Source organism: Petromyzon marinus, chromosome 5 (assembly GCF_048934315.1).
Source record: "Petromyzon marinus isolate PM22_M1 ecotype Great Lakes invasive population chromosome 5, UKy_Petmar_22M1.pri1.0, whole genome shotgun sequence".
Taxonomy (NCBI): domain Eukaryota; kingdom Metazoa; phylum Chordata; class Hyperoartia; order Petromyzontiformes; family Petromyzontidae; genus Petromyzon; species Petromyzon marinus.
In genome coordinates this window covers 8,340,596-8,356,861 of record NC_133671.1, presented here as the reverse complement: position 1 = coordinate 8,356,861, position 16,266 = coordinate 8,340,596, and the positions used below count along the sequence as shown (strand labels likewise).

Below are 16,266 nucleotides of genomic sequence, written 5' to 3'. Positions count from 1 at the left end.
TGTGGTGCTCGTGTCAGTCAGCATCCAGGAATCGCATTGTAATGTTTCCCCGCTCGCTTGGAAGGCTTGCTTCATGAGGAACTTGTCAACGTGAAAAGTCTGCGTTAAGCCGCTGAAGGGGATTGCTCTGACGAGCAGTGCCACACGCACCAGAGCGTTTACGCTCCACGCAAGTGTCACACGCTTGCCCTCCCACGGGTCCCCCCCTCCCTCCGCATATGTAGGTCATGCCCACACGCAGTGACAACGCAATGCGCCGTCACGGTCACTGACAATCGCCGAACGTGAGCGCAGGGATTGCACAGAAGTACAAGCGCTAGCATCGAGTTGAAATGTTTGTAATAGGTGTGCTTTTCTATTTTCATTTGCTCAGTTGTAAAACAAATTGATCCAGCAGAGAGGTGGTGGTTTAAAAATACCACGTGCATGATTTGTCTGTGATTCTGAGCTGTTTCTCGAGCCCATACTGTGTCACCACTTCTCACAAAAATAACCGCCTTTGATGACCAAACGATGACTTCACATCTGCAAGCCGTCGGTTTAGCGACACGTTGCTTGCGCAACTTTGCGCCGGAGGAATACGTGATTATTGACACGAAAAGTGAGCTTGGTGGCGACTGTCTCGGGGTCTCATGTACGCCACAGGCCGTACGAGTTAAAGGGGGGGGTGGGGGGTGGGGTTGGACCCTGCAACTGCTGCCCCGTACGCGCCCGTGCGTGTGACGCACTGTAAATTGAAGCGGACTTTTAAAGCGAAAGAGTTGCGTTGCTGAAGAGGGTGGCACACAATCTCTAGGGGACGGCGCGGGCCTGTTCTTGCGCGTGGACACCCCGGGGGAAGGTGAGATCGAGTTTCCTGGGCGTGCGCACTAGTGGGGGGGGGGCCGGGCGGGTGTGGACACCGGTGGCGTCCGCGCGTTGTTGCAGGCGGACGAGCAAAACCGAGCCGGATGGTTAAATTCGGTCGGATTCCTGGGCACGTTTGCGTGAACCACAATCTGTGTTTTTCTCGTCTCTTCGCAGTGAAACCGCCCAGTGTGTTTGGTGGCAGGGTGGCAGCGGCGCACGTGTTTGAGTTTTTTCCCCCCCCTCCCCTCAATTCTTTCATCGCTGCCCTTGCCGGAGGGTGTGAAATTCCGATCACGAGGGTGAATGCTGTCTATGAAAGGCCGTTAATTTAAGCGTCGAGAGTTCCTGCGCGCTCGAATAGTTTAGTGACTTGGTATAGTTTTAATGCACCTTGTGGCTGTTACTGCTGCCAGCTTAGCCTTCTAAGGGATTTTAAGACATTTGTACTATCACATATGTACCGCTCGACACTTACACCCGTGGGATATGTCAAACTTTTTATTTCTCCTATTTGCCCCCTGGTTTCTGCTTGTCCTTTAGGTCATGGCAGTTTTGGCTGTGCACCATTATTATTCATTGACTTGATTTCAAATTAATTCACCGATTTGCAGTAATGAGCATCATCAATACAGTTTTTAAGTTTCAGTTTATTTTGGTATAGCCCTGTGAGCCATTCGGCTCTTGAATCGGGTGCAACCACAACAAACAAAAAAAACAAAAACACGAGCAAGAAAAAACATCTTGGCAAATGATAGTGGAATATGTTATCGCCGACGGCAGAATGCTTGATCGTTATAAATTACCGTTGTCATTATGGACAGTATTAACGTGTGAGTCCTATTATATTTGTATTTAATCGTAGGTCCTGGGGGGTCACGTGTCTCATGCGTGCATTCATGTAATCCAGCTTATTTACCTACAAGGGCGAATAGTAGAAGTAAGAATGCTTTGTGCTGTTGTAAGTGGATGTTATCACCGTATAGGCTTAGATTACAACAGATGGGAAACAAAACTACATTTTGGCTGTTAACACCAGTTCCATGACCTAAAGGACAGGCAGAAACCACTAACCTTGTCAAACCAACAAGCCACTGTTAAAACCAAACACGTCTATAACAGTCATTAAGAATAATAATACGCTAAAAAGTGGACTTCTGTATCACAAAAGGCATGACATTGACCGTTGGATCTGCCCTCCAAACATGCATTCGTGAATAATACAGACCACCCTGGTTTAGGCCGGCCTCCAACTCGAAATCAAAATGATTGCCACGTGATTATAGACAGTGGCAGTACAATGAGACTGCTGTATGCTGTTTTTCATCCTCTTTAGGACTCATCAGGACCATGATTTTTTTCATCCATTACAGAAATGTTGGAATTGGTTTACACCCAGTCGTCATTTACACTACTCGTCCAAACCCGCCTCCAGGTTTCCCCCAGAAAGCACCATCTTGTGGCGACGCCGCAAAGCTGAATGTAACATTGCAGCTTTCGGGACTTGACCAGATAGAACGCAGTGGCAGTATTCATTGCTGGTGAGTTGTGAGCAATTGGCTTGCACAGAGCACGCAGGGGTGCATTTACGGACACTGCGTGCGTGTGCAGTCCTTGAGGGTTTGCATGTCATGTGTAAAGTTACTGTGGCTCAATGCGATTCTAGTATTTATACACGCACAGCGTTTTTTTTCGTATTACAAATGTTGGATGAGGGGCCTGCTAATGCCGTGCGTATCGTGGGGGTCATTTGAACATACTTCTCCACACTGGTCAATGTGGTTTGGTGAAGGTGGGGAGCAAACGTTGAAGCACTCTACATTGGATGTATACAAGTACCGTACGACTGGACTTTTCTAAGTTTTCTTGTTGGTAAAGCCTTTAGAGACATGTATAATGTAATGTGCCCGTATGAAGAAAAAAAAACCATTCGGTTTGTAATTTTAGCATGGTTGTTTTTGTGCGTGGAAAATGGAAATCCTGCCTGTGTGGTATCAGCAAGCATTTGCAGGGCAGCATCTGTACCTTGGCGCCTAGGTAAGTTCATTTTTGGCAGTTGAGGGTAAAGCACTGTCTTTGTGGCAATCCTACTGGAGGACACGGTGCCCCTGAGTTGGGAGGGATGCGTGATGCATCTGTGTGGCCTCAAACAATGGCGTCACGTTTGATGGCAAGTAATGTTGGTGCCAAACCTCAGGGGGTGTGGGGGCACAAGATGTACACTGGTTATCGCTTCGCCCCAAGACGCTTGTTCGCGCGAAACTAGCTATTGCTTATCCCACCTGTGGGTTTGAACCCGGAATATGTGGTGTCGAACCACGCAGTCGCCCTGTTTGTTGGCAGTGCTTGTAAATATTCAGAATTGGAATCTTTTATTCGGACAGCCGGAGGAATCCGGTGAGCTCTTAAGCTCTTTCACAGATGGTCCAGTATGGGTGGGTCGGGAAGTTACAACATCAAACAAAAAAATGATAGGAGTGCAAAATAGCGAAAATGGTAAGCAAAGGCACTAAATTTAATTAATTACTTATAAAAGTCCGTTTTATCAGGACTCTTACTCTGGTAATACGTGCGTTGCAATCTGTGTGTAGTAATCGAATTTTTTTTCAATCCATACAAGCGTAAAGCAAACATTGACACTTCGCTTGTCATCAGAACGATCAAGACGGAACAAAACACGTTACAAAACAGACGGATGCAAACCAGACAGAATGCGTACGATATGAAAGATTATTCAAATGAATGACGAACCCGAAAGATGACAGTTCATATAATCTTGGGGGGGAGGGGTTGGAGTGGTGGTCAGTTTTTACAATGCCTAATTTTCCGAGCGGATACAACTAATACGACTTCCAGCTCAGATCACTCTTCAGACATCGCTGGTGGGGTGTAGTTGGGCGCCTCTGGCTGACGTAAATCACCGTCGATGTGTGGTGAAGGCTGTGACGTACGCTGCGAGTAGTTTTTTTTGATCCGTTGAGCCCCATCGCTGGGAAGGCGTGTTGCTTCGGAGTGCCAGCATCGCATGAGCACGTGGCTCAAAACTCCTCGCCCAGTGGCAGCAGAGAGAATACAAAGCTCACGTCGTGTGCGAGCGCTGAGGGCCATCATATTTGTGAAGACTTTGAGCAGTAGTCCTGATGTACTGGCAGCATGGCAGGCACTTTGGGAAATTGAGTGGTGCCATTTTACGCACCCGCGCGCATGGCATGGTTCGACTCCCACCATTATTTATCAATGCTCGGATGTGAGGCTTTTCGGTCGAAAACATATATTTTGTGGAGAATTCAAATAAAACGGCTACATGACACTTGTTGCGAGTGTAATTTATGCTTGGGTGGTTAGGCTTTGTAACATTGGCGTACACTGAAGTTGGGGCCAGAGGCGTGCCTTCCCTACTGCGCGGTGAAAGCCGCATTATTTTTGTCCCCCTTAAATGTTGGGAATGTGTGCTATTTTATGTGCTGATCCAGGGCCACTTTTGCTTCTGTGCAGCATTGAATCACGTTTCTGGGGAACCAATTCAGATGGCGTGCATTCACGTTTTTGTGCGTCTTTATGCAGTTTACGAAACAAAACTCTGGCGGTGCAGAACAAAATTCTGTCTTCCACATCTGCTGCATGCTAGACATGCGTCTAATATTTTCCATTCTACACCACATTCCTACAAATACCCACGATTGACAATTTGTTTTTATTCCGCATCCTCCACTGACAGGATGATTTGCAGAATTGGCCGGTCGCGTTGGACTTGCCTGTTTAATTTATTGGTTTATTGTTTTGGTTGTTGCATTCTGCCTGCTGTCTTTAACGTAGGCTTGAAGTATTTCAATAATAAAAAAAAGGTGTGTGATGCTTTGAACGATATTTTTGGTACAAATTAAAAGGAGTCTCTTAACTCAAACTAATTGTGTTTTGTGTGTGTTTGCCTGCTTTCCTGCATGTGCTTCTCTGCCTCCTGATGTTCGTGTTTGTTTTTTGTGCAATGTCCTGCTGTTAATGGCTATTTTCTCCGTGTCTTCTGTGCATGCACATCTTCATTTTGTTTTTGTGGCGTGTCTGTGTTATGCCTCATTTTCTGTCCGTATGTGGTTGTCTGCCTGTGTGCGCGTGTCTTTCAACGTGTATGTCTGTGCATGCATTGCTGTGCGTGTCTGTCCGTGTTTATCCACTTGCGTTCTGCTTTATCTGTGCGTGGATTTTTCTTTCTCTACCGTTCTTTGTATGTGCCCATTTCTGTGTGTGCATCTCTGTTTTCAATTTATACCCATCTGTGTAACATCGGCGTTTGTGTGTAACTATCTGTGCGTATCTCTCCGCACGTGTTTCTGTCATGTGCTCGTGTGCTTTATCTCTTTGTATCTTTGCGTATCTGTATGCATTTATGTTGTTTGCGTTCCCTCTTGTGTGCCACGTGTGTCACTGTGTGTGTGTACGTGTTGTGGGTCCCTCTGTGTGTGTCGCTCTTTGTGTGGGTCCCTCTTGTGTGTATCCCTGCGTGTACAGATAGCAGCGAAGATAGGCTCGGACCCAGTTCCGGGTGGTGCTGCAATAGACATGGCATCGGCGTACGGCTTCCCGGGGCAGAAACGTCCACTGGAGGATGCCGGTTAGTGGGACTCGGAGCACACACGGGCGCTGCCTGCCGGCCCCCCCCACCCCCTCCAACTGCACACACACACACAGAGGCAGCGCAAACACACAGGCACAGCCCAGCCCGCTCGTTGACAGTGCGTACATATATGTTTGCATGGGGTCCCATTGCGCATAGGAATGGGGTGATGCGTGGACTTGCGCACGCACGGCTCATTCGGTTGAACGAGGCATCGTCATTTCACCTGCGTCCATCATGCACAGCGATCGGGCTGTTGTTAGTCCTGCTATCTGAAAGGCGGCTGCTGTGTGTTCAAAGCTCCGTTGTGGTCAACTCAGTCAACAGTGAATGTCGTATGGACATACTGGCTTCCATGGCAATGTGGAATTTACATCGTTGGCTGCGGGCCGATAGTGGGAGCAGCAACACGATAAGTTTGAGCAGGGAGACAGTTTTGACGTGTTAAAAAAAACCTACACTGTCGAAATCAATTTTTATTTCAAGCGATTACAAATTACTTGAATTTTCAATGATAGATTATGCAAGATCCAGAAATGGGATGAGGCTGTTGCATTTTGAATAGGAATTGTATTTCAATTTGATTATTTCATCTTTAAAAAATGGGAGAAAAAACCCCATTAAACTAGGAGAACACTTTGTAATAAATATTCCATAATATCCTCAATTTGGATTGATAGGAAAATGTAATCTCCATAAAATATATAATTGTAATATGTTAGGAAGCAATTCAAATATATATTGTATTGTAGGTTACATGTGCCATAACTTCCTTTTTATGTTATACAGCGGTAGTACTGATGCGTGTATGGGGTGTCGGCAGCCCAAAACACGAGTGCGCATGCACTCGTGTAGTCACCGGCGTGCACGCTCGTTTTTCGACACTAGGCAACGGCTCCCAAGTCTTCCCAAAAGTCCCACGTGTATACGCTACTCGCTGTCATCACGCTCTAACAACCTTTTGAACTACTACTTTTGGCTTCCATGGCAATGTGGAATTTACATCGTTGGCTGCGGGCCGATAGTGGGAGCAGCAACACGATAAGTTTGAGCAGGGAGACAGTTTTGACGTGTTAAAAAAAACCTACACTGTCGAAATCAATTTTTATTTCAAGCGATTACAAATTACTTGAATTTTCAATGATAGATTATGCAAGATCCAGAAATGGGATGAGGCTGTTGCATTTTGAATAGGAATTGTATTTCAATTTGATTATTTCATCTTTAAAAAATGGGAGAAAAAACCCCATTAAACTAGGAGAACACTTTGTAATAAATATTCCATAATATCCTCAATTTGGATTGATAGGAAAATGTAATCTCCATAAAATATATAATTGTAATATGTTAGGAAGCAATTCAAATATATATTGTATTGTAGGTTACATGTGCCATAACTTCCTTTTTATGTTATACAGCGGTAGTACTGATGCGTGTATGGGGTGTCGGCAGCCCAAAACACGAGTGCGCATGCACTCGTGTAGTCACCGGCGTGCACGCTCGTTTTTCGACACTAGGCAACGGCTCCCAAGTCTTCCCAAAAGTCCCACGTGTATACGCTACTCGCTGTCATCACGCTCTAACAACCTTTTGAACTACTTTTAAAAATAGAAAACCCGGATGCTTGGGAGTGTTGTTGACCAACAACCACTAGATTTAAAAAGCGCAGCCGCTCTGCACGCAGTAAATCGCCGCGGCGATCCTTGGCGAGTGATTGAAGTGTGAAATTACTCTTATTCACAGGCCCCATTTTGCTAATATTTCACCATCATTGAATTTTTTTTGGGTCATTGCCACAGTAAATACATTCCAAGCACCAATGCAGATGTATCAGATGGGAAGGAATAGGATAATTTTCATGGAACATGTGAAACCTCTGTATGCACCCTCAGGTTCAATAGAGCACCGAACAATATGGATTTGCCAAAATCTGAATGTTTGCCTATTATTCAAAGAAGCAATGAGACTGTTCATTTAATATGGTTGCCACGAGCTAGTGGTGAAAAACATGGCCAGTATCAATTAACACGAGGACCGCTGTTGACTTCACACTTAAGTAATCATTTAATCAACCATGGTTTCATGATTGGCTGAGTAAATTCCGAGCAGGATTTTAACTGGTACACATTTTGATGTAAAACATCTGCGCTTTCCCAGGTTCTCTGTCCCCTAAGCTACCAATTTTCTTTACATGGCGTTGTGTGCTCGTATCACTGCCCATTGCATGACGATAGTAGAGTACAACGTTAGTCCAGTGGGTGGCGACACCAACCATCTTAAGCACGTTTTTACCGAAGGTACAAACCAAATGTAAAGAACGGCAACAGGTCGGTGCACTCGCATCTGTAGAACATTCCACAAGCGTGTGCTTCTTTGCTGGCAAGCGTTGTCGCCGAGACGCCGTCTCCTTGCTAGTTGCATGGGTAGAGGCACGGCTCAGCTGCGCTCTGCGTGGCTGAGTAGCGCCCGACACCGCATGCACCCAACTCGCATAGCACGCGCGCACGCACGCAACAAACCCGTACAGCGCACACAACAAACGCGCGCACGAGCATCCAGCACCGACCAACGTAGCCCCCCCCCTCCTCCTCCTCGCCTGGGACGTGCGAGCGGGGGAGCCTGGAGAAAAACGGACGGACTTTGCATGGCCTTGCATGCACATCAACAAAATCGCTCTTAGGCATCTCATTCCTGAGCTTCATTTCCTAATAGAGCTCGTAAGATTCTAGGGCCTTTGTGGTGAACGTGTATTTATTGCCATGCGCTTGATGGGTGAAATTTATACTTGTTTGTCAAAAGAAAATCGGGCAGAAAGGAACATGTCAATTTATAAATTGAACCGTGCGAGTATTGTTGCTAATCGCACCTCCGTTTAGCGCGGTTGGCTATGTACGGTGCGAAAAAGTTCAACGTACATGTATGTATATATCATATTGTTTTCTTTGGTTATATGGGCAGTGGCACGGTGCTCATCTGCCTGCTGAAAGACCTCGATTATAATTATTTTGTTAAATTATACATCAATATAATTAGTTTGGAAAGTAATGCGTTTTCTGGACAACGCCTCCCAAAAGATAAACCGTTCGTTTAAATATTTAACTCGATAGTAGCCCTTGTAGAGATGTATTCGCCTGTTTTGCTGGGACACTAGTATCCTCATTGTTGCTTTGGGGACTTATTCGTAACTACATTTATGGTTTAGAATGGTGCGTTTGATAGCGAGGGTTTAGCTTGTTAAACCGCCACTGAGCCGCCTGCTCGCACAAATGACGTCATAGGGTCTTTGAATGCCTCGTTTCACCGGAGAGAGTGCACGCTCGTGTAATTGCATCACAAAGGTCACCGGGCGATTGCAGGAGTTGAGCCGTTGGCCGCGTTAACCGACTTTGCGGCGTGCAACGCTAACCTCCAGGCTCTCGGGTTCGGGTCGTCACGTGGCAACGTGTTAAAATGAAGCTCTCTGAATGAGATCTCCCACCCTGACCATACCTGGCTGCCACTCATCCGCACGCTTTCCAAGGCGATACAAATGCTGCTGTACCCATTGCCCCCCCCCCCCGCATGTACGATCCCCAAGGCGCAGGGATGTGCCCTGCGTCAGAATGCGTTTGTGTTGCCGCGCAGGTGCACGCCTGTACTTTTGCAGGGCCCTACTGATGCTGGTTAAGTGGAAAGGTCACTGGGAAAATTGTGCTTTTGTAAAGTTTTCTAGTTATGCATTTCACAGGTGAGGCTGTGTATGGTATCAAAGTTATAATAGCAAGAAAAGGGGTTGAAAAGGTGCAGGCTGGCTAGGCATCGCCTTCGTGTCGATTACCTCTGGCGTTACGTGCGAGACAAATTGTTGGCACGATTAAATGAAGTTTCACCTTTTGTCGAGATGCATCATCACTTCAACTAATAATGGATTAGCATTGCTTTTCGGGGGAATTGTTCATAAAATTTTTTTAAAATATATACCGTCTCCCTGATCAATCAAACATTTTTGCAGCACTCACCGCCATTGGTATCGTAGAGCCAGTATTGGAAATTGCATTCGCAAGGCAATGCCCAGTCTCTCCGTAAAAACAACCACAGTTGACTATCACTAATTGCCTCTAATTTACCCTCGAGGGTTAATGGTCTCGGCCGATCCCTGACAATGTCGATTGTCTCCCCCCCCCCCCCCCCGTTATAGTGCCACTTGACCGAATAATTACAAGCTGCGTTTTGCATAGCATAAACAAGTGAAACAAATTAATTGGGTTTTTTGTTGTTGTGAATCCCGCTGGAAACACAATGTCCTTTAGTTTGTAAAAAGATTTTGGTCGATTTCCTGCTTGAATTGAAAACGGCAGCTGCAGAATCAATTTACCTATTCCACGGGGTGCTGCTTGCCAGCGCGCCTGTCCCATACCGTCGCCTCACCGAGCCAAAACGTCACCTCGACCCTCCCGCCCCCCGTGTTTACATGGTCTGTTGTGGGAAGCCCGCTCGCCGCGCGGAACCCACCCTCTCCGCTTCCCCCCCCCCCTTTACCCAAGCACCGCTACACAACAACTTCGTGCATGCGCTCCAACGCATGTGCACATCGATCCAAGGCGCGGACTCCACCAAGAAAGCTCTTGTCCCCCCCCCATCCCCCTCGACGACGCAACAAGTGCACTGTTACTACGGCAGAGTGTTCATGGCTTCTGATTGTACGATGCCAATTGGCTGCCGATTTGCAAATTGAAATGACCGCACTGGGCTCGTGTTGATTTGTTTTTTTTTAAAGCGCCGGTTACATAGCGACGGCTAACCGCTTGTTTGTCCAATCCGATGGAATTAGGCCGCGTGACCATTGATGCAGAACTGAAACGAATTGCTACATTGTATCCAAATTACAGCTTGGGACATATTCGGCGACAGTAGAAGCCGTATAGTAGCCGTTTTCTTTGCCTTTATTTTTTTAAACCGGATTCAGTTCTTTTTGCGCTCGTTAATGTTTTCACGACTCTACATTTTTCATTGAGCGTTATTTTTGTAATGCTCATTTTAATTTTCACCAATGTGAATTGGCAGATAAAGGTATTGCGTAAAGTTCTAAAATGCTTTTGAAATGTGGGCGAATCCACGCGTCTTGAAACTTGTTACCGCAATGCTTCGTGCACATTTTTGAAATTGGGGAAAGATTTTCATATTTATGACATACATACTTGCCATTCATCCGCGCTCATTTATTTTCAAACGTGCCATTTTAAAAAGATCTGCATTGGTCGGCTGTCGCTATCACACAACTCTCCTCCCCAAGGCCGCACCGCTGAAACGCAAATGTGCCCATCTCTGGTAATGTGAATTCGGCACCGAATTGAGGGACTGTGTGACCGAAGCCATGAAGTCGGTGTCGTGCATTTTCTGCTGTTGTGTGTGAGTGGCTTTGTCCTGCAAGTGTAAAGACGCACTCGCTGAACCAAAGAATAACAATAATATTAACATCAAAGTAATGGACAAGGGTAAAGGTAATGGTAATAGCGGTGAACCAGTGGCCACTGGGGCCCTCAATGCTCTCGCCCAAACTTCACAAACCCCCCCCCCCACCTCTGTTTTCATTTTCGTGTTCATTTCCCTTTTCTGCTTTCGTGTCGTGTCTCTTCGTTTTAAGTTTGTTTTTGTTTTCTAAAACGTGTTTTTGTTTGTGTTGTGTACTTTTCCGTCTGTGTGTGTGGGTACATTTTTTTTAAGTTCCTTAAGTTGTTTTCGAGTTGTCTTGGTGACTACCTAGGGTATTAGCTACTCGTGCAGTGTTGCTAGATAAGATGCGTGTACGTTGCACGTAAATTTCTTGGCCAATTTTACTTACAGGCACTGCTTTTAAGGATGGGCAAACTGGATTGAAATTGATTTTGTAATGAATGACTGCAAGCTATGCAAACAAACTGCTCGTTAATATTAGAGCAGGAAAGGAGTAAAAAACAACTACAAACATATATACAATGCCGGTTGAAATTTTTGCCAGCACTTTGCATAAATTATTGTACTTTTTCCTTTCAATTAAGAGCATTTATTTGCACTGCGAAAGTGCAAGGTTTGTGCAGTTGATTAAAATGTATTTATTTAAGCAAGTGTAATAAACAATAATAATTGAAGGCTTCAATCATTAAAGGTTTACCGAGTCTCAAATGTTTCCCGCAGCGTTGCTTGGAATAAGTAAACAATTTGAGCATTTCTGCGTGTTGAGTTAACGAGAGTGCACAAAGAAATCCAACCCTTGTGTGAAAGGACATCGATCTGGAATCCGCCTGCTGCTGTACACTACCTTCTAGAAGCACCACCATGTAATACGATCCCACAAGTAGACTTCCAAGTTGCTGAATTGCCACCACACAAACCCCATTACAGCCTGTGGCTGCACCGCTTGCGATTCTAAATGTGTTGGGTGCCGGAGTTACTCTGGGTGTGATCTCTGCAAGGTTTCAAGTGATTTGTTTAGGCATCTGCGTAGAATTGAATCCAGCCGAACAGCTGCTCCAAGGATTGTTCTTTTTATCTACCGAGTGGAGAGTTAGAGAAAGAAATAGCTTTGGACTAATGAATGTTTTGATTTGCATTTAAATGCTGTAAAAACTAACTGTAACCGATGGGTAGTAACTAAACACTTGCAAATACTTGCATGTGCACGCGTCACATTATTGTCGAATAGCAAATGCCCGTTAGATGAATCTGTTGCCGCGTTAATCTTGAAAGGTGCCGGGCGACAAGCCGCTGGATCTCAAAATTTTTACTGCGGTTGTGAACGTGTCTCAAATCTTCTTAGCCTGCCAACTCCACTTAAATGCATAGCAGATAAAAGTCCCTGCCCGTGCCAGAATGTTCGTCGCTACAGCCGTAAAGATATTTTGCGTCAATGCGAGCCGAGTAGTGACGCTGTGGTGGTGCTGCGGGGTGGAATTGCTGACGCTGGAGGTCGCAGCGAGACATACTTAATAGCTGTGAATGGAGTAGGCCCCTATTATGCCAAGGATGAAATAAAACATCATTGGCTGCTTGAGAGGTGCATCCCCCTGAGCATCGGGCATTGGAATTTCCTGTGCTGGCACAGCACGTTTATATATTGGGTTTCAGTTACATTTGGACCCTTTCCCCAAACGTTTGTACGATATCAATGAATAATTACTCAGTGGTGTACACCATGGTTGATTTGTCATGGCAAATGAAAAGCGAGATAGGCACTGCTGTTTAATTAACCAGTTATTAATATATTATTTGCTGTGGCCAATGTTAATGTCATCTTTATTGATTCATCAATTATGATATATCAGTGCAATTGGTGAACAGAGCGGTGTCTGCAGAAAGTAAAATGTCACGTCGTAGTCTGCGGAGATGATACCTGCCTACGTATTGCATACCTTCTGTAAAAAAATAAAAACGTTTCTGTAAAAAATCTAATTTGGATCGTATTGTGAGCTGGGGGGCGTTACCTTTTTTGCTGATTGAATTCCCCTAAATAAGTGTGGGTTTTGTAGCTATAAAATTCCACAGCTGCTCCTGAGCACTTGACCCAATATCTTGGCACCCAGTGTTTTTTAATTATGATTTTGCAGAGATAGCGATATTTGGCACTTGTTTTTACATTTCAACAAATCGTTAACCCCCCCCCTTGAAAACTTTACATGCAAACGTTATTAGTCCTAATATTAGGTGGCAACCTTTTGATGACATCCCCAGATCCAAAGGTGTGAATTCCACATATCGGCAAAATTGTACAATTGAGACGGAAAAAAATAGGAAGTACAAATGCAATTGTTAAAACGAAGTTTTTTTTAAAAAAGTCGTGACCCTAAATTATATTAATATATTAAATGTATGTGTTATCTGGTAGTAGACTACACCTGACCAAAAGCATTACTTAAAAAAATAAAAGAACTAAGAATAGATTAATTATTTTGGGTGCCCGTGGAGTTGCTGGGGTTAGAATGCTTTATCCGCTATTGGTATCAAACTCCGATGCCCTTTGGCAACACACCCCGCTGTCCTCATGGAGGGGTCATTAAAATGCGAACCACTTTGTCATAAATCAACAGAAGTAATCCTTTGAAAGTCAGTCCCCCTTTGCCCCCTGCAACAGAAGTGTGGAACTTGTACCGTTAGCCAAGGGGTCACCAACAGATGTGCGCAGCATTCACTTGTCACCGGGGTGCCGCGGTGACTCGCGAGATGTTAACTTCTCTTGCCTGGTATGCAATAGTGCGTGGGTTCGATCCCAACCCTGACGCCTGCTGTCCCCTTCCCCGTGGTCGCATGGATTTTTTTCTGAGTTTCCTCCGGTTTTTCCCTCCGCATTTGGAATCAACATGCGTTTAGAGTAATTTGGCCGTCATAAATTTTCACCGTGGTAAGCCACTTTTTGTTAAGCTATTGTTTGTGACCAGCTCTATAGCTTGGTGGGGCTTAATCTGTTAAAATTTTAATAATTTAATGGTTTAGTTTCTCCACAGTTGAGGCGAAGGGACCGATTGACGAGAGCCCTCTCGGGTTTCGTGTTGTGGGTAGGTGGAACGAGCGAGCGGCGGAGCTCAAGGCTTTGCCGGACCCTGCCGTCCGTTGTGTGTGGTTGTCTCCTAACCGTGTTCCCCCCTCTCTCTGTGTCCATGCGTAGATGTCCCTTGGACGGGCCCCCCGCCCACTAGAGCAGGCTTGGAGCTCGCGCTGTCTCCTCCAGGCAGGGAGTCATGTTCCATTTCGTTTCCGCTTTTGAGTTTTTGATTTTGGACTTTTTGTTTTTAACCGAAACAAAAAAATCCTCTGCCATCTTCCTTCTGCTTGTCTTTTTCTTTGTGCACGTGGTTGCCCTCAGCGAGCTTGAAGGAGTTAAAATTGAATCTCGTGTTTCTTGACAGGGTGGTTAAATAACCGTATATTTAGCACAGCACTTTTGGCTCTCGGGTCTTTGCCACGATTCAACAGCCGCCATATCTACCTCTGTAATGCGATCCAGTACCCTTGATAGACGTAGAACAGGAAGCTTTGTTTTTACCACAGTTAGCGAGCATAGGCCCAAAATGTCCAGCGACCAGCAACAAATAGCACGTCAGGCCACACCTCCAACCTAACTGTCATTGGCATCTTTTTTCAGAAGAGGCTGTGAAATTGGCATTTTCCCTGCCTGATTGTTTACCCTTTACTGACAAATGTAACCAATTTCTGCTTCAAGGTTAGTGGTATTGAGGTAGTAGCTGTACACATTCTGAGGATGCTTTCATGAGTTGGTCAAAACATCCTTATTTAATCTTGATCCAAATGGGTAAAACTATCAAGCGAATTTTTCCCTGCTTCCGAGAGGCCTGTGGATGCTGATTATATATCATTGTTGGCAGCCCTCTAACAATAGTGGATTGTTTTCAATATATTACCCAAAGCAGCCACCACCTCGCTTTCAGCACGAGCTAAACCTTCAAACCCCTTGGTTCGATTAGCTTTGTACCACCTTGAAGGATGTGTTCCTCATTAGATGTTTCTCTTGAGCATTGTCCCTTTGCTTCGTTCACGAACTTCCTAGACCGGTGTGAAGTGATCCTTTACGTTAAGGCAGCAGAAAGATTGTCGCTGCCTGCTCAAGCAAAATATTTTTCACTTTGCTTTGAGAAGAGGATCGGGGGCTAATCCGTTATACATTGGTGTCGCCATCTGTAACAGAGGCTCCTCCAGCAAGGCTTTATTGTACTTTTACTCGACCACTCCGTCGTTATCTCAGTTAGCCATCAACAGTCCTGTAGGTTGAAGTCTTCCGCAGTTTGTCACGATATCTCATGATCTGGCCATGTAAGAGTCCACAGTAGGAGCGCAGCGAGTGTTTATCACGTTGCACTGGCGGTCTAGGTTAAATGTGAAAAATGGAGACATAAATGCACAACACAGGAAACTTGATCTAAATTGGTATTGGACATGAATGCTTAACGGGGGTGACTGTTACCTATAGCTATTGATTTATGATAAGTTTTGGTTGCGTTTGGGGCTACTTAAAGCCATTTACAGCTTTACGCTGGCATATTTTGGTGGCGATTATATTAAAACAATATTGTGACTTGAGAGGTCGCTCATAAGTACATCAGACCTGATGGATTTGTTCTATAAGACATAGATGTAGTTACATGTATGCAGATGTTGTGGTGTATTTAAACTTGTCAAATTTAGGCTGCGTAACTCGGTACCTGGTGGTTCTGAACACACCAGTTTGGTGGCTGTAAATGGTGCATCCGTTGATGGAAGCTGCGGGCCCAAGTGGAGCTCCTCAGCCCATGGATTTTACAGGAATGTTCGTTAGTTTTGCCGATAATTCATTAGGCCCCGATGGCCACGTGATATTTTCCTGTCTTATATCTTCCAAACGCACTACCCCCCCACCCACCCTTCCTACAGATCAGGTTAATTTAGGACGTGATATCAAATCTTGTATGCCGTTTTTGTCACTTTCATTTTCAGCTTTACTTCACTTCTAAACTAAATGCGTTCATTGCGAAAGGTTTGCTAGTTTGGAAACCCATTAGCCGATGTAGATAAAAATTCTGGCAGTGTTTTTAAGTCTCAGTTGCACCCCCCCCCGCCATGATACGAGATTTGGCCTGGTTTTTTTTAGTAATAATTCGTCGAATCCTACGGAGTCTGGTGTAAATTCTGGCTACGAAGTGGGGAATTGCTTGCTGACGTAATAGATGGTCACCTCGTGAGTTATGGATTTTGTTGTTGTTGTTGTGAGGTGGCTTAATAGGGCTGCCAGAAACTAGCTTGGTTTTTTATTGACATTCATACAATGACCTACATACCATTGTTAGTGACACACGCAGCGTTGC

At 45.1% G+C, this 16,266-nt stretch overlaps 1 protein-coding gene across 22 annotated transcripts in view; it reads left to right on the top strand.

Moving 5' to 3' along the window:
- Positions 1-16,266, top strand: part of LOC116938997 (far upstream element-binding protein 1-like) — a 67,261-nt gene that overhangs the window by 8,490 nt on the left and 42,505 nt on the right. For 11 of the 22 annotated variants that reach the window (XM_032946820.2, XM_032946806.2, XM_032946809.2 and 8 more), the window contains exons 2-3: positions 5,353-5,455; positions 14,076-14,138. In XM_032946820.2, coding sequence (XP_032802711.1) covers positions 5,404-5,455; positions 14,076-14,138 — 115 coding nt within the window. In that variant the 5' untranslated portion in view covers positions 5,353-5,403. The remainder of the gene's footprint in view (positions 1-5,352; positions 5,456-14,075; positions 14,139-16,266) is intronic. The other 11 variants (XM_032946826.2, XM_032946824.2, XM_032946816.2 and 8 more) reach the window with 1 other exon arrangement.